The 24,816-nt window shown below is 39.5% G+C and overlaps 1 protein-coding gene across 24 annotated transcripts in view; it reads right to left on the bottom strand.

Moving 5' to 3' along the window:
• The window catches only part of CELF1 (CUGBP Elav-like family member 1), a 63,666-nt gene that overhangs the window by 888 nt on the left and 37,962 nt on the right, over positions 1–24,816 (bottom strand). For 13 of the 24 annotated variants that reach the window (XM_080396812.1, XM_080396808.1, XM_080396803.1 and 10 more), the window contains 8 exons: positions 24,735–24,814; positions 24,190–24,351; positions 22,703–22,784; positions 19,599–19,727; positions 12,884–12,997; positions 12,519–12,704; positions 11,502–11,645; positions 724–9,891 (listed from right to left, as the gene is read on the bottom strand). In XM_080396812.1, the coding sequence (XP_080252938.1) occupies positions 9,764–9,891; positions 11,502–11,645; positions 12,519–12,704; positions 12,884–12,997; positions 19,599–19,727; positions 22,703–22,784; positions 24,190–24,351; positions 24,735–24,814 (1,025 nt within the window). In that variant the 3' untranslated portion in view covers positions 724–9,763. Of the gene's footprint in view, positions 1–723; positions 9,892–11,501; positions 11,646–12,518; positions 12,705–12,883; positions 12,998–19,598; positions 19,728–22,702; positions 22,785–24,189; positions 24,352–24,734; positions 24,815–24,816 lie in introns of those variants that run through there. The other 11 variants (XM_080396800.1, XM_080396821.1, XM_080396814.1 and 8 more) reach the window with 5 other exon arrangements.

Raw genomic sequence — 24,816 nt, 5'->3', positions numbered from 1 at the left:
GTTGTGGTACATTCCTTCCCAGAGAGGCAATATTAATGTCAAACTTGTGGCAAGTTTCTAAACAAATTATACAACGTAACTTAGTTCTAAAAGCAAAGCAGGTAACTTTCGTTTATTACAAAACCTGAGCTAGTAAGTAATCCCAACCCATCTGGGGTTTTCCTGTGTAGTATTCCCGGGACTAGGAGCACTGGGGACTGCAGATACCTTCACGTTACAGAACCAGGATAGGTTCAGCAAGCTTGGCCATGTTCCTGGAAGGGGTGAGGAGGCAGTGCCAGGTATGGGGCTCGTAGGAGCAGTATGAGCTGGTGCCTATCTAATCCCACACACCACCACGCACACGTGCTGTTCCTGTACAGCTGAAGTCTGGTGTTATGCCAAAGTTATTTAGCCCTTGGAACACCATGAAGCACAGGGCACAGACGGGCAAGTGGCTACGCAGCACCAATTCTGTGAGGCTCGATATGCCTACACCTCACTCCCCAGTGTATCACATATTTGCATTATGCAACATTCTCAGCTTTTCTTCATCCAATGTATAAAAAGGACTTGACTACCAAGTGATACAAAATGGAGCCTAAACAACCAAACAACTTTTTCCATTTCTACTCAAAGCAGCTCATCTACACAGAGGTAAAAATCCCCACTCTCTCCTCATATTCCCACACTTGGACCCAAAATGAACCTCAAGTTTAAGACACAAATACAACACACAAAGACTCTTCTCAAACAGTTTAATAGCAAATAAACAAAGGAAGGTACCACACTTGGCATATACAAAATGACTTGTTGTCGGTGTGTCTGTGCAATTAAAACAGCTTTAAGTTGCCCTTTGGGACAAAAAGAAAAAACACACACACACAAAAGGAAGAAAACTCCTTTAACACATACTCGCTCGTTCCAAACTTGTAACAAATCTTTTCATTTTTAAATCCACTACACAAACTCTGCGATCAGATAAGCAACATGTGCTCCTCTGCTTTTTAAACCATTAAAGTAAAATTGTAATTCTCTACAGAGTACAACACAATTTCACACAAAAAGACATTTTGTTTTGCAAATCAAAACAAGAAAAAAAAAAAAGGAACAGCTCAAACAAGGTAAAGAAAAGCATTTCTACGACTGAACCACAACTTTGAGTTGATTAAATCCCATTACTGCAGAACAGACTCTACATTTGGTCATAGTGGCAATTTGTTTTCTCGTCACATTGTGAATCACTTTACATTGTTTTCTAGTAGAAAAGGCAAAAAACTGTACAAAACCCCTAGTGTTAAATACAATGTTTGTACCAATAAAAAAGCCCACAGGTTTGTCTCCAAAATGTAAATTTTCTTTTTAAATTATTCACAAAAAGCAGCCAAAAATCAGAAAGGCAGCTGCTGCTCCACTGTCTCAAATCCATTAAAACCACCACAGAACAATTAAAACAACCAAAGAAGAAAAGGAAAGAAGAAAGGAAAGAAACATCCAACATTTGGCATTTTGGTTTTCTTCAGATATTTTTCCACAGGTTTCCCCGAAGTTCCTTATGGAACCAAATGCGCATGTACAGAAACGTATTGGCAGTTTCTCAATACACTGCAGGGTACCAGTGCCCCCCACCAACACAGAGCCCTGTGCATTCAGACTGTGGGACTAACAGCAGCCAGCCCACAACCCTACCTCCCAAAGAAACAAGGCTCTATCCTTTTTTCATCCAGCCTCACGCTTCACTCCCAGGTATATGTACCATATCCAAACGTGTTCTGTCTTGCAGGCAGATTAAAGACTGTCTATGCAAGTCTAGCCAATATCTGTTGAGAATATTGTATTCTCAGCCAACTCAAGAGTAGGAGAGAAAAAAAATAATCCTTTTGCATCTTTGTATCATTCCAAACACTGGACGAAAGTAAGACTTCAATCAAACACGATTTGTTTTCCCAGTGAAACTCCTTCTCCTGGGATTTCATTTCACTTTATTTTCTACTATTACGATACCTACACGAGCTTACTTCTCCTTCTGACTGAAACTTCATCACAGCACACACTATTCAGGTGCCTTCATCTAGAAGCTACATCCCAGTTTCTACCTGTGCAGATGGTACGTAGGGTAGGGGGAAGCCTGCTACCCAGAAAGCAGTAACCTGTTCTAGTCCATGCAGCAAGCCAGAAAAACTGCTTAGCTCATTACCCAATTAAAAATTAAACAAAAACTAAAAAATCTCCGTAGAGATTCCCCAGCTAAGGCCCTTGAGAAGAGAGCTGGGGATGGTACCCTGTTCAGGTAACAGCTTCAGAGGCTGTTGTATTGTGCTTGTCACTTGGGAAAAGAGCCAGCAGTTGCAGGACCAGGTTTACAAATGCTTTTTCTGGGGTATTTCAAACACTTTACTTCAAGAGCTAACCTAAACCCTTCCAGGATCCTGCCACCAAGGTTTGACTAATGGTATTAAACAAGGGCTGGACTTCACAAGTATGTGCCCTGAATTATAGAAAATGCTCATAAAGAGTGCTTCAAAGCAGCCCTAGCTTCAGATAAATTTGGGAACAGAAATACCATGAAGCTCCCCCACCTTCCTGCTGCCCCTTCCACTACAGGAACAGTGCAACCAAGTCCCTGGGAGCCTCTGACAGCACTGGAGATGGAAAAAGGTCCAGGTGCTCTGTCAGACAGACAGTCTAAGTGCACAGGTAGATGCCTTCAGGTGGCTTCCGATCAGATATTTGTCATACCAAAAAAAACCAATTTAAAGGATACCTTTGAAACCCATTAAATTCCTCAGTTTTTGCACAAACTATAGAAAACAGAGAGGTGAAGGTGATATATACGAGGGTGTGAAGAAAACAGCAGGAAACATGCAAAACATTTCTGGGCACGATCTTAGTTTGAAAGATTAAAACAATCATCACATTTTGCTGAGGAGATTGTAGTTACAAAAAAACCAAGCATGCTGGAGCTTAACAAAATACAACATCAACTTTGATCAAATTTTCACTGCAGACTGATAATCACACAGGGGAGCAGGGGAAAAAAACAATAATAATAATAATAATAATAATAATTAAAAAAAAATCAATAAATGCCAGAGCAAAAACGTAGCTACAATCAGACGAAAATGTAGTTCAAGTGTTTTCTGCTGATGCCACTCAAGTCACAAGTTTGAACTCAAAAACACATGCTGTCTCCTCAAGCATAGAAACCAGATCAGCAAAATGTGACTAGGAAGTCTCCTGAAAGATTGAGTCACACCATATAATTGACTTTTTCTTCAAAACTGTGTTTTTAAAACTGAGCACACAGAAAAAACTAAGCCTAAAAAGTGATTGGCTGTATGTTCACAGAAATACAATACTCCACAAGGTATGCTAGCAAGGCTGCTCTGAAGACAATTACAAAGAATCAGATTCACAAAATCAAGTGGTTATCTTACGAAGGTCTAGAAAAATAGAAATTCTTTTATATTCAAATGCAAGTTTAAATATTCCCCTTCAGCAGTCTTTCTAGCAAAACCAATTTGGCAGCACAAAAAAAAAAAAAAGAAAGAAACAAACATAATAAAAATACACATCAGCATCAAAGGTCAACACAAGGTCAAAGGTGAGAGTTCAAGCATCAGAGAAGCTGAAGAGACAAGGATTTGGACGATGTACTTGAACGCCACATCGACATGCTTTAGGCACAACGATGAACAAACGGCAGGAATCTAGAAAAAAAACAAACCAGAAAGAGGGAGACCCACTGAGTTACACAGAGCAGTACATCCAAACACGGAGAGAGAGAACAAGAATGGGCACTGTACAATGAGATCTCCTGGGGGAGGGAGTTGACAGGGAAGGGCAGCACATGCCAACGATGGACAAGTAAAAGTCGAAGTACATGAAGGACACCAAGTAAACATCAAACTGCCAGAAACCAAATGGAAGCAGAGGCCTGGATTTCCCTCTTAACACCCAGTCTGCGGAGCATTCCACAGCCTAGTGACACATCGGTTAGCATGCACTCCTACACCCTGCCCCGAGCCCAGTGTCTCCACTAGCTCCGTTTAGAAGAAATGAGCAAGCTCCCTCCCCAGGAGACCGACTCCAAAAAACATGACTCCAGGGCTAACATCTGCCCACAGAGACTGAGACCGTAAGAGACAAGACAGAGGACACAAGGGATTCACAGGTGGTTTGACGGCTGAGACTTTTCTTGCATCCTAACATGGTAAGTTCTTGGGCAGTGGAAGCCCAGGAAATCCATGTTCTTTCCTTCAGCTACAGTCCCTTCTCATTCCCTAGGAGCCCATGAAACTGGGGTTGGGTGACTTGGAATGGGGGGGAGGCAAATAAAATTATACAAGACAAAACCTCCACGCATCAGAGAAGAATTCCTCAAGACTTAACTGCCAGTTAAGACTTGTCCTAACTGAGCACTTTTCATACCATTAGACCTGCACAGGGATTTTCCATTCCAACCTTTTATATAAACAGCCCCCAGCTCCCTGACTTTGTGAGGAGGGCATTCTGGGCTCTGAGAAGCTCTACAGTCACTGTTGCCAGATTGATGAATAGATAAAATGTGTTTCCTGAAGCTTTCTTAAAAAGTTTATAAATACAATAATTCCTGTATTGAATGGTATCAGTACCTTTGTTTCCTCCCCTCAGCTTGTGAGCTGCAAGAGACAAGGAACATTTTGGGAAGAATGCAGGCGGTAGGGGAGAGGAGGCAAGTTTTTTCTTTTTTCTTCCTCCCTTCCTGCCCCTGCTCAACTCCCCTGTTTGTGGCCTTATTCCTCAGCACATCTAGTCTCTAACCAGTAGCTTTGAGACCAGAGCCAGGTGAGATTTGTCTATCATCTTATAGCATTTCTAGCAAGACTGAGAACAGCAGTGTGCATTCTAGTTCCAAAGCAACAAGAAGCATGTTGTCAACTAAACTTGCAACACTCCATCGCTAGAATTGACATTAATTTGCTCTTTGTACTTTCCAATTCAGGGAAAGGATTTAGTATGGAGTTTAAACCAACTTCAGCAAATGGAGTACAACGTGACTCTTGCAGTTATTTCTATAGTTCTAGAAATACTCTAGATAGTCTGCAGATAGCTGTAAGGTTTCAGTCCTAAACCAGAAAGGCAAATTCATTACAAACTGAGGCATGGGAAGCAACAAGAGGCATGAAATCAAGTGACATCTAAGCATGCATTATAGAAATTCTTTGTGTGATTTATGTGTGTGTGGGGCTTTTGATAAATATTTTTCAAATAAATCAGCAATTTTGAGGGGAAAGATTTAAGTTTCATAAAAGCCCTGAGGAAGGACTGGCCTACAAGAGCAGAGCCATGAGATGCTGGACAAGAACTAAATAACTAAAGTTACTCCAGTCTGTCCTTGTTTTGTTCTCATAACTGTGGTAATTCTGCCTTCTGTGTTTTATATTTTGTGGTAGGTATGCTCAGGAATATATAACATCCTTATGTTTAAATGTTTGCAATGAGAAGCTCTCAAAGCGTTTTACATGTTCATAGCTGCACCCTTCATTTACAATTTGCTTTATCTAAGTTGCTTTTAGGTATTTCCACATGAAACAGGAAACTGTTCTTCCCTAACTCCCAACCACTAACAAGAAGAAACACTTCAGTTAATTCTATTGTGCAAGCAGTATCTATCATGCTACATGACCTTCAGTGGTCAGATAAAAAGCTTCTTCCTTACAGATGCTTTTGTTGGTGAGAAATTTTCTGAGGCACCTACTTTCCAGATAGTAGCACCCACAGATGGTAAACCACCTCGCCATTAAAACAGAAAGGAAAAATTCACCATCGTTATCTCAGGTACTTTTGAAAAACTCCAATCCTCATTCTGGTTAGAATTAAAATTGAATCACTATATATCAAAGGCATTTTCTAATAATGCAAGCCTTGCATTACTGGAAGAAAAAACTGAACTACAAAGATATATCCTATTTTGGACTCTGATTATTTAGAGGACCAGAGAATCTATGAGTATGTTTACTGCAGTATTTGATACTAAGTAGCATCAGACTAAGACTTCAATTGTTCATAATACTTTCATCTTATGGCATATCTAGTAAACTCAAATGTCTTCTGAGCAAAAAAAATCTATGAAGCAGACCATTTCCATCTTGTTTCTAAAGATATGTAAGTATTTCCCGGTGGCACATGTAATATGTAATATGGAATACATTTAATCAGAGGTCCTATTAGCTTTTGTTATAGAAAATAGAGATTCTTTGGTTTATGAGAATACAGAATACCTTGCCCATGTGGCTAACTAAGCCAATCCTCCTGCAGTTTATTTGGACTCACCCTACTCTTATCTGACTGTCCAGGAAATAAACCATTTGACACTGATTTGAATTGCACTTGAATGACAGCATGATAGGAATTAAAATAAAATTTTAAAGCCTCAAGTCCCCTAAATCCCAGACTTGCCTGCCAATGAGTGAGGAAGAAAACTGACTTTAGACTGGAAGGCAAGAACCACTGAAATCTCCAGAGTCAGGGGCAGCCACCAGACAGAGAAATGCTAACTTTATCTGATCGGTTCTGTTATCAGAAAAAAATCTGCCCAAGTCACAAACTTGATACATTTATTAACTTTGGCAACATACATTGACACACCATGAAAGGGAAATCTGAAACAAACACAGAAAAGGGCAACATCTTCAGCTGGTGAAATTTGATGCAGCTCTACTGAAGGGAGCAGAACTGTATTGATTCAAACCATCTGAGGATCACGTCTTTTAAAATTTAACCTGCATAGATTTCTTTCTTTTTGGCAATACTTATAGTTACGCCAGTAAGGCACAAGAGCTAGCCCAAGTTAGGTGTCTTAAGGTGATTACGTCTGGGAGGAGTCACTGATCAAACTAAGCCACAGTGTAAACTGGTGAATCTCCTAAAGTCAATAGGAGTTGCACCTATTTGCAACAACACCAAGCTTGATCCGTAAGTATTGAGTACGCACTATAGGATGCAGAAGCTAAGATATCTAATTTTGGGCAACTGAAATGACTAGTAACGAGGCCAGAGCATCAGGTTAAAAGAAAAACAGGACAAAGGTCTCAAGATAGTACAGTGGGGTAGGATGCAAAGGAGGTAAGAGTGACTGTAGAGACCCCAGAGCACAGTGCTCTCCTCCACTGGTTCACAGCATTCGTCTTCCCCATTTAGCCGTTGCTGGGCTGCAAACAGGCCACTGAAAATCAGTAGTTTCAATCATGCACATCATTATGTATGTAAAACAATCACATTCAGGATTCTACAAAACCCTGGCCTTTTTTTCCAGTGAAATAATTTAGGTAATAAATATTCTCCACCCTGGAGCGGTATAAAACTTCTATAAAAATAGAAACAACATTCTTGGTTACAGCAGGTTGCACTTGGAGCAGTTGCTCCCAACTATGGTTTTTTTTGTTTGTTTGTTTTTTTCTTTTTTTTTTTAAAAGTATATTATTTATTAAAAAAAAAAAATATCCCGTCATCACCCTGGAGGCCTTCACACTCCAACACTCTCTTCTCAGAAAACCAGGGCACATCTTTCCGTGCAGAATTCAAGTGTACATGGTTCACTTAAGTGTATGTTTATGTTTCTAGAGAGATTCAAATAATTAACATAGAAGGGTACCACATGCCAGCGTAACTGGGAAATTTGGCAGTCTGGCCTTTGAACCTTTGCCACCACAAAATGATTTGAGTAATACCGACAGATTTACCTGCTTGCCATCAATATAGACAGACCAGCATTAACTAACTGATTTTCAATTTAAGAATGGAAAGGGCTTTTCTTGGATGCTACAGATCAGGCCTTGTATTTCTGAGGTCTGAGATCCCAGGGGACCCAGTCCCTGGGAACGCCTGACATTCCTAACTGACCACCAACACACAGGTGCAGATTCTGAAGGCGATCTCAGGTTTGATGGGTTTCGCGCTCCTCCTGTGGGAGCAGAACAGAAAGTCCCAACTCTGCGTCTGACCCACACACTCACTATTTAGCAGCCGGCTCCCAAATTGCAGTGTTAGCTGATGCCCTGGGAAACAGCATGATGAACCAGGAACACAAAGAAAACAAGGAAAAGGAGAAAATATGAGGTAAATGGAACTTCTGTTAAAGATGCACAGAAATTGTAAACTCCCTCTTGTGACAGAGGTGAATTTTGATGGTTATAAAATGGGACTCTTACTACGATTTCTTAAAACAACTCAGGCCAGAGTGTCAAAAGTCCTTTGAGCCCCCTAAAACCAGCGTGTAACAAAGGCCCTTAACAACCCATTAGCAATTTCACAAGTGTGCAGAAAAAGTGTATGTTTGTTGAAGGAATGTGTTCAATTTTCCTTCAGTATAGAAGATAACAACTAGTACCAAAAGGCAGAATAAGACTGAATGGCTTGATGCTCTGCTCTGGTTCCACAGCTCGTGTGTTAGCCTATTTTGCACTGATACACACCACCTTAAAGGAAAACTGCAGCATAAAGAAACACCACACTAATTGTTTTTTTTGGTTGTGTTTTTGTTTTGGTTTTTTTTTGTTTGTTTGTTTTTAAAAACAACCAGGAAGTTATCTTTGTAACAGTTAAGACTGAGAAATCAAACCCTATGAGAACATGTATGAAACAGGAGCCTCAAGAGCCGTGTTCAGGTAACTCTGGGCTTTCCATCCCAATTTAACAGTCATTTTAATAGAGAAACAAACAGCACTTACATTATGCTTATCAGAACGAATTCAAAGTAATACTCTGTAAAAAGAACATTATTCCACAGAAATGGGGAATGTGATGAACTGTTAAGAAGAAAAATTGTCAAAATAATTCTGCAGGTTACCAGGGATCAAAAATTTCTTGTTTCCAGCCCCAGATGTATTCATCCAGACTAAGCTGTCTGTCTCTATACATTTCTACAAAACCTAGTAAAGTACATCACGTAAGTTTTCTTAAATATGGAGAAATTCACTGCATCTCGTTAATATTCAACTGTAAATGGACAGTAACATTTTTCTGAGCAGGAACATTATCTAACAATTTTATAAAGTGCTGTGTACATTCACAATGCTATACAAATGCTACTTTATATACAGAAAAAAAAAATCACTGCAGTTTTCCTTTGGCTTGTTAATGTATTCACCCTTCTACTCTGTCTCCTGCTTTAGAGATGATTTACTAAATCCCCACCATGGCATACAGTTAAGGAAATTTCAGAGTGGATGGGGCATGACAAAGGCTACATGGAGTCAGTTCTTTGCTCACCCAGACTTGGATGGGCTCAGTTCTCCTTCCATCTCTGTTTTCATCAGCTGTTCCGTGTTATTTCTGCTTTCCCTTCTCCTATCCCCCATGGTGGTGTGGTGTCAGTTCTGCTTCCCCTTCTCCTCTCTACCCCAAGGCAGTGTGGTGTCAGCTGCTGCTGCTCCCTTTAACCTTCCCTTCCCACCCCCAAGGAGCTGGCATTGGTCCTTCTCAACACACACTGGTTACAAACACAGCAAACTTCAAATAAGGGAGAAAAAAAAAAAAAAACAAAACGAAAAACCTCAGCGATATGGCACCTAAACTCCAAAGTAAAACACTGGAAACAAAAGCACAAACTTGTCCTCCATTCGAAGCGGGATTCTCAGCAGAAGCTGCAGCCGAGTCTTCAAGGGAAGATGTGCCAGACAGAAGGCATAGGTCAGCTTCCAGGACTGTAAAAACACAGCCTTAGGGCTTCGAATCACTAAGTGCGCTCCTCTCCAACTTACCAGAAGATCCTTCTCACTCCAGTCCCGGAGGGGAGGGGCGCTCAGTATGGCTTGCTGTCATTCTTAGAGCGCTTGAGCTGTACTTTCAGACGCTTCATGCCAATCTGAAAGCCGTTCATTGACTGAATGGCAGCCTGTGCAGAGACAGGATTGTCATAACTTACAAAACCTGAAGAAAAGAAAATACATAATTACACCATGCCAAAGCTGTCCAGAACACCTGCTCACAACTGGAAATGCAGGTACTCACAAGGTAAGACAGGCTTGCATGAAATGCCATTTTCAGCAGCTCACAACTGACTTTTCACAAAAAACTTCTTACCAAGGGCTCTCAGACAAAGCATTGCTTTCTGATGTATGAAACTTTGGCCAAAAGACAAAGCTCAGAAAATTAAAATAACATTTTCTAGTCTTCCAACAAAAACGAGTACTGCTGTTTGCTTTATAGGAACTCATATCTGGGAGAAAACCAAACCTGGAAAATTTTAATCTATGTATGAAAGCTCATTAAAGATAAAAGACTGAAATTGCCCTCTTGGCAATATGAGAGTAGATTTGCTTCCAGTGAAGTAGCTGTCAAGGCAGTGTAGAACTTGTACCGCTATTATGTTTAGGTTTCTCTCAGATGAAAAGAAGTTATATATCATTTCAGGCAAACAGTATCCTCAAAATAAACTTCTCCAGGGTTTTGAAAGAACGCATTTTAAATAATTCCAGTCAATGGCTAGCATCACTACCTGGGGAGATCATTCTATACACAGGTGTTACAGCCTGACGCTTAGCGTACTTTTGTGTTCTCATGAAGCATCAGATTGTCCACATCTTTTGGCTCAAATACTAAAAAATACATGCTATTATGTAGGGACAAAGCTATCAAAGTCATAGAGAAAGGCTCACCTCTCCTATTCCATCACAAGAAATCTCCATCTATCACAATAGTCATGAGAGCTTACAGCACTACAAAAATGCTACAAGTGCTTGCACTGGGGTTTCAAAGTGAGGAAATTAAAACCGTGAATCTTTCAGTCCACACACACAGCCTCCTACTACACAAGCTAAGGAAGAATATGTTCTTTGCTCTTCTGTCATCAGACTTTAGCAGTTAACGAAAAATAATCTGTTTGGATAGTAACAGTAGCATGACAGGTTGATTTACAGTTTTAGGATACACTTCCACCCTCATGTGCCTCCCATCTAAATACACAACAAGCAGAACAAAATTAGGACAAAAGATGGTTACTACCAAAGTTAGGTAGTAAATAACAACTGAAATGGTTTTACTATTACAAAGTTTTCAAGAATTAGGAGGCAGCTTTAAAAATTGCCTTCAGAGCATTTACAGAACATCAGAGTTAAATACTCCTGCACTATATGGCAGCCATAACAATTATATACAAAAATATTAACAGAAGTAATTTACAATGATAACATAGTAAGCAGTATATACAGCAACATAAACAATTAGTGAAGACAGAAAGGGGGAAGAGAATGAACTATACTGTGATTACAGTCTGCAAACACAAATCGTAGTGAATTATCCAGGGCCAAAACAATATAATGAGGCATAACAATATGAAATCAGGAGAAGCAAAAAGTCACAATGAAAATCAGGAAAATGCAGGTCAGTGCTAGAAGAGTTCGGACTGATTTGTTTATTTTTTAGAAATATAGAGAAAAAGTCACTAGTTGACTTAAAAGCTAGACTAGAGAATATACTGAAAAAGACATTACTCTGAAGAAGTCACCTTGCTACAGGTAAAATGATTAGACTCAACGTACCAAAACACTTGCTCAGATTGGTCTGCTTGTCAATGAAAACCTTGGCAGAGACAACATTTCCAAATGGCATGAACATCTGCAGCAGATCCTGATCCCCAAACTCCTGGGGGAGATGGTAGATAAACAGATTGGCTCCCTCTGGACCTTCAAACAACAAGCGGGAATATAAATTCAGAAAGAGCATGGATAACATACACCCACTTTACAAAAAAAAAAAGTGTGGAAGAGCCATTCAAGCCAAATTTTCTAGATAAAACAATGAAACTGCTGTTTGTACTTCTGTAGAGTACCTGATTCCAGAATAAATGAGCATGACCCTTTGATGGGATTGATCATTCAAATAATTCTAGCTCTTTCTCACCATTTTTGCTTGTAATTTCCACATTGTGCCAAAACTGGTTCACAGATCTTTGATGTAATGAAAACTGAACAGTAAGTTTGTGCCCCAGATGCTGACTAAAGTAAAAATGGCTATGCAAAGCTTGCAACCCAAAGAAACTCAGTAAATCTCAATACAAAATACAAGTAAGTAATCGCATTACTTTTCATCTGACATCTAAACATCCTACAGTCTGCTGAAAACTTATTCCTACATTCTTTACTTCACATGTTAAATTGATTCTGAATCTGAAGAGTGAAGAGATTGGCATTAACTGCCTGTGGGAAGAGGCGGAGGACCAAGAAAACAAAATTAACAAAGCCACAACTGATTCTCTGACAGTGGGATGTATCAGGCTGCAGACTCAAACTCTCCTGTCCCCTAAGAAAATGGAAGAGTACGATTACTAATTATTTAAAACTAGACAAGGCCTGGGAGAAACCTCCCGTATAAAAACTATTTTGGACAGCCCTTAACAGAGAGACCTCATAGGTTTTTCTTCTTCATGTTCTGTAACTTCATTCGTAAGAACGCTGCCAAATAAAAGCTCTGCAGGTAAGGTAGCTGCAAGGGCTGAACCTGCCCTTTTGAAAAAAAAAAAAAAAACCCTCAGGTTGTTTCTACAACTTTCTGCCTACCTTCTTTTTGACTTCCTGCTGCACCAATACTCTGCTGTGTTAAGAGACTCTGGTTATAGAGCGTAGGCAATGCAGCAGCAGCATATTGCTGGATTCCAGAATAAGCCTGCGTGAGGGCTTCCATTGTGCTACCTGTCCCATTTGAAAGACCACCACTGCCAAGTCCTCCATTTAAGGCTGCCATTCCTGTATAACAAAGAGGAAATAAAGATGACTGAGTACTTCCACTGAGCCAGACCAATTATCTTTCAAAAACTCTTCACTATTACAAAAAGCAGGGAGCAGAAAGAAACCCCTACAGAAACAGCACAGCCTCAGAAATGATAATCAGCTATTCCCCCAACCCACCACAACACGTAGCTTACCTGCTAAAGAGCTAACATTGAGGCCTGCTGTAGCCCCTGCCAGTGTCTGCAGTGCTCCAAGAGAAGCCATTGGATTAACAGAGGAGCTGCTACTGGAGCTAGGTGAGGAACCTGCTATTAAAATAAGATAATTAAACTTCAGTATTTTTTTGGTCCTGATAATTCAAATTCTTCATTAAGTTATTTCTGTAGAAAATGCTAGTAAGGAACTGATCACGACAAAACGGTATACTTCATGTCAAAAACAAAAGAATCCCAAACCCACACAATTTGACTGATCGTACTACTTATGTATCTTCTAATGCCTTCCTACATTTTTTAAAAAATTCTACTTCACCATAACACCCATCTTTTGTAGAAATTACAATTTCATTAACTGCAAGACACCTAAGGATTGAGACAATACAGGAATGTCAGCTGAACTTTGTACCTCAACATAAGGTGACCAGCAGCAATGCCCGTTTCCTGCTGACTAAAGTAGAAATCACTTGCTATGTATTAACACCTATCCTTGAAACACCACAAAAGGTGAAAAAGACCTGAAACATAGATACTAGGGACATTAAAGAAAGCTCCAGTCAAACCAAACATATGGTTTTCCTATACTGCCAGATCAGGAACAGCAGATGCTCAGATTATTCTGACACATGAAATAATCTTCCATTTCAAGATCCTGCGGCAGCAGCTGGGGCTAGGGCCAAGAGAAGACTTGAAATGTACGTCCAAAACACACCGTCTATCCCATTGACTGTGCCATCAATATCTTTAACTAACGTTTACTCAGGAAGAGAGGTTTACAGATACAGTACCTAGCAGCTTATACAACATGCCAAATTCTACAACAGGCAGAGTTAGTTCTACAGAAATAGACATCAAAACCATGAGAAAAAAAGCTTGCCAAGCTGGTGCGTCAAAAGAAACAGAAGTTCAAATTAAGGACATCTACAAAGATTATGGACATGATAAAATAAGAAAAGAATAGTATTTTACATAGCAGTGGTCTTCCTTACAGGTTTGTGGACTACTTAGAAAACCGAAAAAGGTAAATATGAAAAGCTATGTATATTGCTATTAACCCAGTTAAGTTTAAACCTACTGCACAAGATGCACAGGAAAATATTTACAGCTTCTATAAATTAAAAGATACTGAAGACTGGTGCTGTGGAGGCATGCTGTAGTCTTCTTTCAAGAGGAATTTATTTGCCTGACCAGGCGGGTAACAGAAGAACTGAAATTCAGGCATTTTCAGTTCCCTTCGTGTTTCTGTGATTCTCAGTTATGCTGTCTACATCGATTACAACTTCGAAAAGAACTGTTAGCATCTTTCAAGTAGATTCACACACACTACATATTCACCACTTCCTATATGTGCTACAAAGTCTCTGCTGGAGCAGAGTATGGTAGCTATTTAAATGGAACACAGCAAACTTACTTAACGAGTCCTAACCAAAGCAGCTGCACCTAACAAAAGCTGCAAGCGAACCCAGGGAGCTGTACTTCGTATCACTGTTTAGTTTTTGTACCGACAGAGGAAATGACAAATCTCGTCTATGAAAAGTTCTAGATAAACTCTCTTAAGTCAGAAATTGAAAGACAATGCCCCAAACTACATTTTAAGATGCTTACTATGAAGAATAGGAGACACTTTCCATCTTATAATCAGCAGCATATGAAATGTTGGAAAAATATAGAGAACAAGTTACAGTATAACCCTCAAGTTCGCAGAAAAAAATAGCACAGCTAGCTGAATAAAATCCAGTGCTCAGAAATGATACAGCTGCCTCAATTTGAGAATACCACTTGTTTCTGCAATGCTTCATTGCTAACCTGCATAATACAAAAAGACACATTTGACAGATGAGAACACCATTAAAAAAAACCCCCAAACACACCAAACCACAACCCACAACAAAATAGTAGTGGTATGGGAAAAAAAGAATGAAGCCAATGCTAGAAAGCAAAGTAAAAGAGAGAATGGATGCCTTCCCTACTTTAAAAAAAAGTGGTGATTTTAAAGAAATTAATTTAAACCACTAAAAAAGCTGCACACAGTTATTTTAGTTTAGCTGACTTTATCAGAAATCTCTAAGCAAAACAAGGAATGCTTTAGTACTGAAGACACCAAGAAAATTTAACATTGTTTGGTTTGTTTTATCATATGTATATAGGAATTACTGTACCAAGTCAGCACTCCATTTCTGACGACGACTAAAGGCAGATAGTGACAGCAGAGCAGAAACACAGGGCAATTACAAAGGAATACTTCCTAGGTATATTTTATATATATCTATATCTATATATCTGTCTCAGTACAACAATTTGCAAATCTAGGATTGTTTCAGCCAAGGGAAAGGTCTCTATTAAAGTTATGATTTTCATTCGTTAATTTCAGTAACACCAAATTGTTTGACTCTACTATGTTCTAAGGCATGAGTTCTACAATTTAATCATGCACTATACAAAAAAATAGCTGTTATTTTTGAACTGTCAGCTGACAACTTCACCTGATATTCTGTAATCCTTGCAGAATATCTAAGGACTGGTCTTTCCCCATTCATCTTCATCACAACACTAATACATTTGTAGACTTCAATCATATCCTCCTCCAATGTCAGTCTTCTATTTTTCAGGCTCCCTCACTGCTCCTAAATAGGGAAGGTGTTCCACAGTTCTAGTCATCCCTTCTGTTCTTCTGGTTTTTTTACGTGTATTATTTTAGATTCAGAAAATGGCACACAGTAATGGGGACAGAAAACCAACATAGCTTTATACATGTTCATTACTCCATCCCTCATTCTTAACATTGTTTCTTGCTGGTTTGGGTGGGTGGTTGGTTTTTTTCCGCTTGCTATTGAGGTTATGTTTTCTTAGATCTATCTTCTAAGTTGTATCTAGTCAAAAAGGCTAACTCTAAGAGTTACTTGAAAAGGTTTTCAGAAAACTGAATACATAGTGAAGAATAGCTATGAAAAATAATGAAATTTAGACATCAATTACCAGGTAAACTGAGGGAACAGTAATTCTGTTCTAATTCACTCAACTAGCATCCAAGCAATGAGCTAAAGAGCACTAAAATTCAGGCAACGAATGTGACTGAACTGTACGAGACTTAGTTCCAGCAAATGAAGAAAGACTATGATCTCTCTGAAAACAATTTTGCTGGACACACTAAAGCCAGGAAAGTTATCTAGTCTTTGCTGGACCTTTGATGCTTGCCTTTGAAAGGATGAGAAATGGAAACATACATCAGCTTTGGCAACCATTCTATTTTGCTATGGAGCAGACAACTCTTTATTGATGTTCGAGCGAAAAAGATGGCAGACAAGACACTCCAATCCTGAGATACTTCTGTAGTATTTTCTTGAACGTCCTTTTCACAAGCTAGCTGTTTAAATGAGTTTAAGGCCATGGTCTCTGTAACATGAATTACCTATAGGTGGATACAGCAGAGGTCTGTTCAGTTCCAAAGAACAGTTGCTTTATTGCAAGGTTGAAGGTTTTACTCCATCCTATTCTACATTAAAATACACAATACTGTTTGGAAGTATCTCAAAAAATCACCTGAAGCGAGTAGGAAGACAACAAAACAATACACTCGCCACCACCTCTGAGCTCAACCATTCTGACATGCAACCTATCCGTACTTCACAGACTGCAGGGTGGACTTCCCAGTTCCCCAAACACAAAATATATCAGTGCAGATGAAAGAAAATAAAAAAAAGTAACTACACATAATGACTGTCTGGATTTTTTTGCCAACTATGCAGTTTGAGGACAATCTGGGAGAGATGTCCAAATAAGCATCAGGTGAACATTTGGACGACAGATGGATAGAAGTCAAGCCGGTAGTCATCTCATCTGCAGTTCGGTTTAAGAGGTTATCACAGTAGATGTTGCCATATGTCCCACAGACAAGGAAGGCATTTACTAACACCCGGTATGGAACAGCTATATACTGAGCTTTTTCAAGGTCTAGGTATGGTTCCGGAGGGATGCTCTGAATGTGTGAAGTCCAATAGCCTTCTATGTGAACGCACACGTAAGTATTAATCAAAAGAGAATTTCAAGTTTGCTTTTATAATAGCTAGTTTAAAGAGTTAAACTGTATAATTACAGGAAGTATCATGAGACTGAATGCTGTCTGTTCACAATGAGGCTTCCCCTTCCCACAATTTAAGTATGGTTTTAAAAGGTAAAACATTCACATATCTGATGAAAAGCACTGAAACCATTTCAGTTTGATGTTAGTTACTATGTACAGACCACATATCCTCCAGAACTTATTTCTTTTGAACAGAGCTAATCACTACTCTTTTAAAATTATACTTGAAATTAAATTTAAAGAGCAATACAATAGTGACTGCTTCATGTTATAAGCCTGTGAAAAGTGAACTGATACCTCTGTATAGGATATTAATTCAAATAACCCATCATGATTACTTGATTGTTGACACATAATCATTTATTAGTATGACTGGCAATCAGAAAGCTGTCTGGATTCAGCACAGAAGATAATTAAAAATGAACTACGCTTACCACCCTGTAAGCCCCTCCACCAGCACTGATCATAGCAGAACAGAGTCCCGAGATACGCCTCTCATCAAGGCAAAAGTAACCTGCAGAGTGCTGTGGAACAGCCAAAAAACACAGAAGGGAAACCAGTCCTAAAGAATCACACAATAGCAGCAGAACTTCAGTTGAAAGGGACCTGTGTGGATCATCTAGTCTAGTGGTCTTCTCCCAGCTGGTCTAACCTCTGAGTTAGGTCAGCCTCTTCAGGGTCCTTTCTAGTTGCATTCTCAATCTCTGAAATGATGGCAGATTCCACAGCACCTCTGGCACCAGGGCTCCTCAGCTTAATTACTCGTACCATTAATTTTATTTTTCTTTCATATCCAGTCAGAATTTTCTTTGTTGCAACTTGTGCCCATTGCCCTTGTGCTTTCATGTACACTCCTGAGAAGAGGCTGTCTCTGCCTTTTCTAGCACATCTGGCATTTGAACTTCACAACCTGCCAGTCCCTTTCCCCACCTCAACAAATCAGAAAACAAACTTGCTCCTGTCAGTAGATGAGAGCACCAACAAGGATATCTTAATTCTAAATGCCAGTCACAGCAAATTGTAACCGGACAATTCCAGCTCTGCTACTGCATGAGGAAATATGGGAGAAGCTCTCAGATACATTCACCTTCATGTTTCCCCTATGATGAAGAAGCATTAGTGGGTTATAAATGCAGATCTTCTATAGCTTCAACTCTGGCTTTGGTTATTTTTTTTTTTCTTTTGGGTGTTGTGTGTTGGGTTGTTTGTTTTGTTTTTTGGTGTTTTTTTTACATTATAGGATACCATAGCTGGGACTCAAGATAAATTTTGAAATGTTAATCTTCATGAATTGCTGACCACAGTTTTTATGTAAAAAAAGCAAACCTGTCCAGCAACAGAACACTTTTTGAACTGGATTCTTTCTTGGGGATTTCTCTAAGTAGAAAACTCTGCAAAGCACTCATGGTTTAACTCCTGATCATGTGACATAAGGTTTTCTAAACAGCTTTTCCTTGTAATCTCTTTACGATCTCTTAGTCCAGCTCCTTGGTCCTCCTACACAATAAAAAAAGCTACCTGTGGAAATTTCAAACACTCCCCAACCCCCTTTGGTCTCTCACAATCACATGTGAAGATGTCAGCCTTGTAGGCTGGATTTCAAAATTGGATATGGAATTTGGTTTTTCATGACAAACAGAAAAAACAAAGTCAAACCCACATGCCACGCCACAGGTGCTGGAAAACTAACACCCTGAAAATATAGCGTCTCTCTTCCCATGTCAGGATTTAGAAATAAATGAAAATAGGATACAAATAACTGAGTAGGATAGTGATCCTCATTTGTGGTAAAAACTGAGCATGTCTGATGTAAGCACAATTTAATTTATTTTTGTTTTCTTATTTGTTGCATTTAATGGTCACATTTAACAATAAGGCAGCAAAAGAACACTACTTGGACATTTTAGCCTCTCTGGGTAATATACAGACCCTAAAGTGAAAAAAAAAAACCCAAACCCAAACAACCCAAACCCCCAAACCCACAAAACCAAAGCCACCCACAAACAACTCCCCTGCTGCCCTCCTCCAGAGAGCAAGACACTGATTTTTCTGTGCAACTCAGACATTCAGTTCTAGACAACCAACCACTTCCCAATAAATGTGCTAAGGGTCTGTTTATTCTACATCTATGAGGTTGTTAGAGTATCTCTGTCTTCATTAATGCTAGAGGAATATAAACTACACTGTTCTAGAGTACAGAATGCATTACTTCATGCTTAAGGCATCTTCTACCTCCACGTCCAGGGGAACAGGGTACATTTGCCACAGTACCTGCCTAAAACCACAGATAAACCAAGCAAGCATTGTTTAATTGTAATAACATGACTGGAAAGAGGTCGCCTACCTTTCTGTTTCATGACGACCTCAAAAATTCTTGTTACTCGGAATTAATCTGACTATTTGGAAGTAGGAACACAGCAGGCAAAAAAGCCTTTGCTGATGGCAAAGATGCTTACCCTAAAGAAAGGCCAGTGGATCTACCAGTAAAACTGATTATTAAAGAATCAACATCAAAGTGACAAAAAGGGACAGACAAAACAGGTGGCACCTATCCTGAAATGACCCCTAAGGCAACCCATGTCATAACCCACTACAGCATAGGCAGTCTCTTACCTGAGCTGGTGAGCACACTCAGGGGACTGCTGGAGGAAGTGAGCGCAGCAGTACCACTCGGTGTGTTCTGAGCTGCGCTGGCCGCAGCTGCTAATGCAGCCAGGTTCTGTAATTGCATCGCATTCAGTCCTGCAACACATTGAAGAATGCACAGAGTTTCTCCTGTAATAGTCACCATCACCCGAGCTTAACAGAACCAGCAACTTCAGCACATCACAAGTGAGTAATAGGAAGGAGCTTAAAACCAACAGGCTTAATATTAGTTACTGATCTTTTCTATACTGTGATTCCTTGTTGTAACGAAAAAAAAAGAAGTTTTTCTTTGCTCAGATAGATGAGTTTCAGTAAAAGATCAGGTAGTCATGATCCCAGATGTAGAGTCCAGAGTACAAAAATTTTCAAGCAGTGTTCTCTCCAGTCACAAAAGCATAGCAGCTTTAACTGAGAGTCGAGCCAGGGTGTGACAGCTCATCTGCTACAGAGCTTGTCTCAACACCAGGCCAATAACTTAATTTCCTTTCATGTCCCTTTCATTGTCTTTGTATGGGAACAGCAATAACTGCAGAACTCTTTCAAGAAGGCCTACATACCACAGTGGCCACAAAGTCACATCTTTAACCCACCATCAGCTGAGTATCAGCACATTCCGTTTGGTCCCCTTGGCAGCCAACAAGCAACAGGCAATTACGAGACAATGTTAACTGGCAACTCCTGACCACAAGATCACCCAGTGTATGTGTAGGCTAGTCAGGTGGTCAAACAGAACTGGTAAGGAAAATGGGAAATATTAGGAATGTTTGGGTAAGAAGCCAGGAATACTGGAGGGGGAGGAAGGTATCCTTGTGTGGACAAAGTTTTACTGGTCAATTTACTCATCTGACTCACCTTAATTTTGAGTCACAATGTTTAAATGAAACCATTTGGTCAGTACTGACCCTGTAGTTTGCCCACTTCTCCTGCCACGGTATTATCATTGGTATTGGTCTTCTGAATTCTGTATTTTAGCCATCCTTTGGTAGGCTAGCTCCATTCCTCCAATTCTGCCTCTCTTCCCTTCTCCCTTAATTCCCTTTCTTGTCTCCACCTTTGCTTATTCTAAAAATTCTTCCTCTTTTCATCTGACTTCAGAAAATCCATACTAATTCTTCCCTACAAAATTAAAACCAAAATTCAATTGATCACCATTCGTATAACAGCATTGAAACATCCTAGGCAGACATGGCACCTCATCTTTTGGATGCTCAGTAAGTACTTTGTGACAAAGCACACTTCTCAAATAATTAAAATCTCAGGTTCATAATTTAAGTATGTAAACAGACAACATAAGAATGTAAGTGACAATGCAGTATAAACTATTTTCTAAAAAACTTCTACCACCTTTAGTATAGTACACTTTTTTTTTTAATCTTTTCCAGTTGTTTTCTCTTTGTAACGGGATCTGTTTCCCTAATCATATTTAGTGCCTGAAACAAGAAGATTCTGCCTTTATTTACTAACATAAAAGCATGAAGTTTAAACCAAAAGTTGTATTTTTTGTTTTTATTGTGCTACAGAGGGTTAAAAGTGCAAGTGTTAGAGCTAGTGAGGAACAGAGCAGCTTGCTTCCTTTCTGAAGCAGTTTGGCATGTGCCAACTGCACCTGTCCTCTTGTCATCACATTGTTTTCCCATCTGCTCCCAAACAGGGTCAAGATTAAATTTTGTCTACAAAGTCTGATATAGTTTGGGATCCAATTACCTGCTTAATTTTTCTTTCCATGAATTTCAAGAACAGCCATCAGCTGAGATATTAACAGGGCTTTGAAACTAAAACACTTTCTGTGAGGAATCACAGACTTGGAATAATTCTTTCAAAACACCATGCAACATGCTATTTATACATCTGAGTTACCAATTTTTCAGGTGTTTTTTGTAAATAGTGAAGACAGAATTACCCTAGAAACTTCACAGCCGACCTCAGCTAGTTAACCCCTTCCCCAGTCCTTACTGCAGTAACAATATCAACTACTGCACTGTTTTTCTCCTTTATTACCATTTGTTTTTAAACAGACAAGAGGGGGAAAACCAGTATCATGTGTGTAACAAGATCTATTATACATCACCACCACAACGGATATTGGTGAAACTAATTTTCAAAAAATTGCTTTTGAAAAGGGTCTTAGATCTAAGAACTCTGAAAAGGTCTAACACAAAAAAAATAAACGGAGCTAAGGTTAGAATCAACCTCAAGTATGAATCAAAGTTCTTACAATTGAAAACATTACACTTTGCAAAAGCTTGTAATTGTTACTGATGGGTGTACCAACACAAGTCAGATGTACAAAGACGCTTAACGCTTTTAGATCAACCTCTGCACAAACAGGGTATGTAATATTGCGAACTACTGTATAAATCCAGGAGGCAATTTTAAAGGTTAGTGTTCGGTATCAAAACCTATAGTTTTAAAGAATGTGGTGAATGGAGTTACTAACATGCTTTATTATTCCCCACCCTGTGAAGACAAAAGGGATTTGCAGCCCCAGTACTACTATACTTTGTGAATATTCTGACTAGCAGTCCACAGCAAGGAATTTGGCTCATACCTATTAAACTGGTATTTCTTTAACAGTAATGGTGCAATTAATCTTAATTCAAATGAAAGAATTAAAAAAAACTGAATGAAGGGCTAGTTCACATTCTTAACAACATTGCATTTTCAATTTTGATGTATTTAGAACAAAGAATTTTAAACTGGAAACCTCAGAATCCATTATCACTAAAATACATGCATCAGTGCTTACTTGAAAACACAATGCTTCACATATGCACCTGTTTGGATGAAAATAAACATACAGAGACATCTTTCTGTACCCATAAGGGAAGATAATTTTAAATGCCAGAGGTAGGGGAGATTATCAGCATATCACAACTTACCTCATGGACAGTGGGTAACTAAGATTAAGAAGGAACATCCAGACTTGTAGCACAGGATTCCAAAGAAGTGGGTAAACTCGGGACTACTTATTTCAAATAAGGTTAATGTGTCTACAGCCTTTTGGCTACCTTCTCTACCCTCCTCCTCTTTTCTTTGGCACTGAATTTGTCTTCTGGTGGAAAAAAACTCACCTCCCATTGGGTGGAGGCTGCTCAATGTGTTCAGGTTCCCAGAAGACGCAGCTGCTGTCTGCTGAAGGAGCTGCAAATAAAGCTAGACATTACACCAAAAAACAAAACAAGAGTGAGAGTGAGGGCTGGCTCTGCTTCTGGGAGAAACTGCATCACACCACAGCCAGAGTGCCGTCTCAAAGGGAATTCCCACTGCCCATGCACCATATCGTAGCAAAGCATAAAGAGAGTGCCCCTTACACAACACAGCCAGAGCACCACCATAGTGAAAATCCATGTCGCCCATGCATCACATTGCAGCCAAAGCAACAGCACAATGCTTTCTTCAGTCAACATAATCAATGCTGAAGGAAGTTTATAGCTAATACATCAAGACAAAAACAGTAGAATCAGTAGTGAGAGAGAACTATTCAAAGCACCTCAGGCAGGATTATCACCCCTATGGATAAACTACATCAAGCCACACTTTACAGTTGACACTGTAAGGACAAAATGGCAATGCCATATCAAAACCAGAGAGGCACCGTGAGAGGGAACCCCCTCAGCTCTCCTCAACCACAGCAGCCATGAGAAAAACTTCAAGCCTCAGCTCAGAAGCTGTTCAAAGGAATTTCCTATTCCTTTCTGCACTAAATAGGTGTTGTTACGAAAAATTCCAATCTATCAAACCTAAAGCAGCAGTAAAAGAGGGAATACCTCCACTTCAACAGTACACCGTATCAAAAATGAGATATAAGTTTCCTTTTCTATTCCCCAGACCTTACGTAGCATGAATACAGTTCTCATACTACTCTGGCATGAGGCAGAACACATCAGTTATGAAAAGTTCACCCTTCAGGGACATAGCAAAATCAACTAAAATCACTGTCAAACAGCAGACTACCTTCTGTTGTGTCATTTCTGCTAAGGAGAGTAGCTTCTCTATATTTTCTGTAGGGTTTTGTTTTGGGTGTTTTGTTTTTTTTTTTAGTTTGTTATTTGGTCTTTTTTGTTTTGTTTGTTACTGTGTGCTGTCAGCTGCTTGTTGCTTCCAAGCTGATCACCTTTTCTGTTTGGACAGCACCAAGTACTGTTCTAAGTTTCACTGGAAGGGGATAACAGAAATAGAGGCTGAAAAAGGAAAAATGGAAGAGGAATACAAGAACTATGTCATCAGAGAGACACAAAAAGGACATTTATATGGATAAACACTGAGGCCATAACATACGAAGAAAATCTTCCCTGTACAAAGTCATTCTACAGAAGACAGGAAAAAAAAGTTTCAATAATTAGGGTTACAGCTACTGGGGGGCTGGGATCCTCACTTAAATGTATCCTGACTAGCTGTTAGCACCTAACTTAATTTCAGCCTCCTCATCCACAAATGGGGATTAAAAGCCCTACTCCTATCTATCAGGAGCCTTCTAAAACCAGTACATTAAACACTACAAGACAGTCAGACACTATAATCCCTGAAGAAATGAAAAGAAGCTAAATCAGAAACTCACTGCTAAGTATTGGGGTCCAAGTGTGTTGAGACCAGCCAGATTTCCCCATATTGAGGCAGCACTGATCTGTTGCATTTGTTGCTGGAGTTGCTGAGCAATTCGTTTCTGCTCTTTGTCCTTCTGCGTGTCTGCAAATTTTACCACAATGGGAGAAGAGCAACCCTGCAAACAGCAATTCAAACAATTACATACTTGCTATCCACAGCAGTCACAGAAATACTGCATTAAGACCCAGTCACTAAAAGCATTCCCATCCCCCCACATGCACGCACACATACATACAAATATATATTCAAACAGAACATTTCAGTAAAGGTTCAAAACCTCATTTGCTTTTAATTCTATTTTGTATTTTGTTATTTTCTCTGAAGTATGTATCTTGAGCTCTAATAACAGGAGTGGAACAAACACAAAGGTCCAGGACTACTATTGGTGAAGAAACACACACTGCACTTTCTCGTCCTCTCTGCTCTCTAGTCCTCCAAACTTCATAGTGTCTGCCTGACAAATTACATCTTCTCCCGACACCCACTAACTTGTTTTACCTCCATAGTTTGTGCTTGGTGCATTGCTTTGATCGCTGTTTGTGCCATGGCTCTTGTTGTAAAAGTCACAAATGCACAACCT

Source organism: Falco punctatus (assembly GCF_963210335.1).
Source record: "Falco punctatus genome assembly, chromosome: 7".
Classification (NCBI taxonomy): domain Eukaryota; kingdom Metazoa; phylum Chordata; class Aves; order Falconiformes; family Falconidae; genus Falco; species Falco punctatus.
This window is presented reverse-complemented; position numbering and strand designations above follow the sequence as displayed.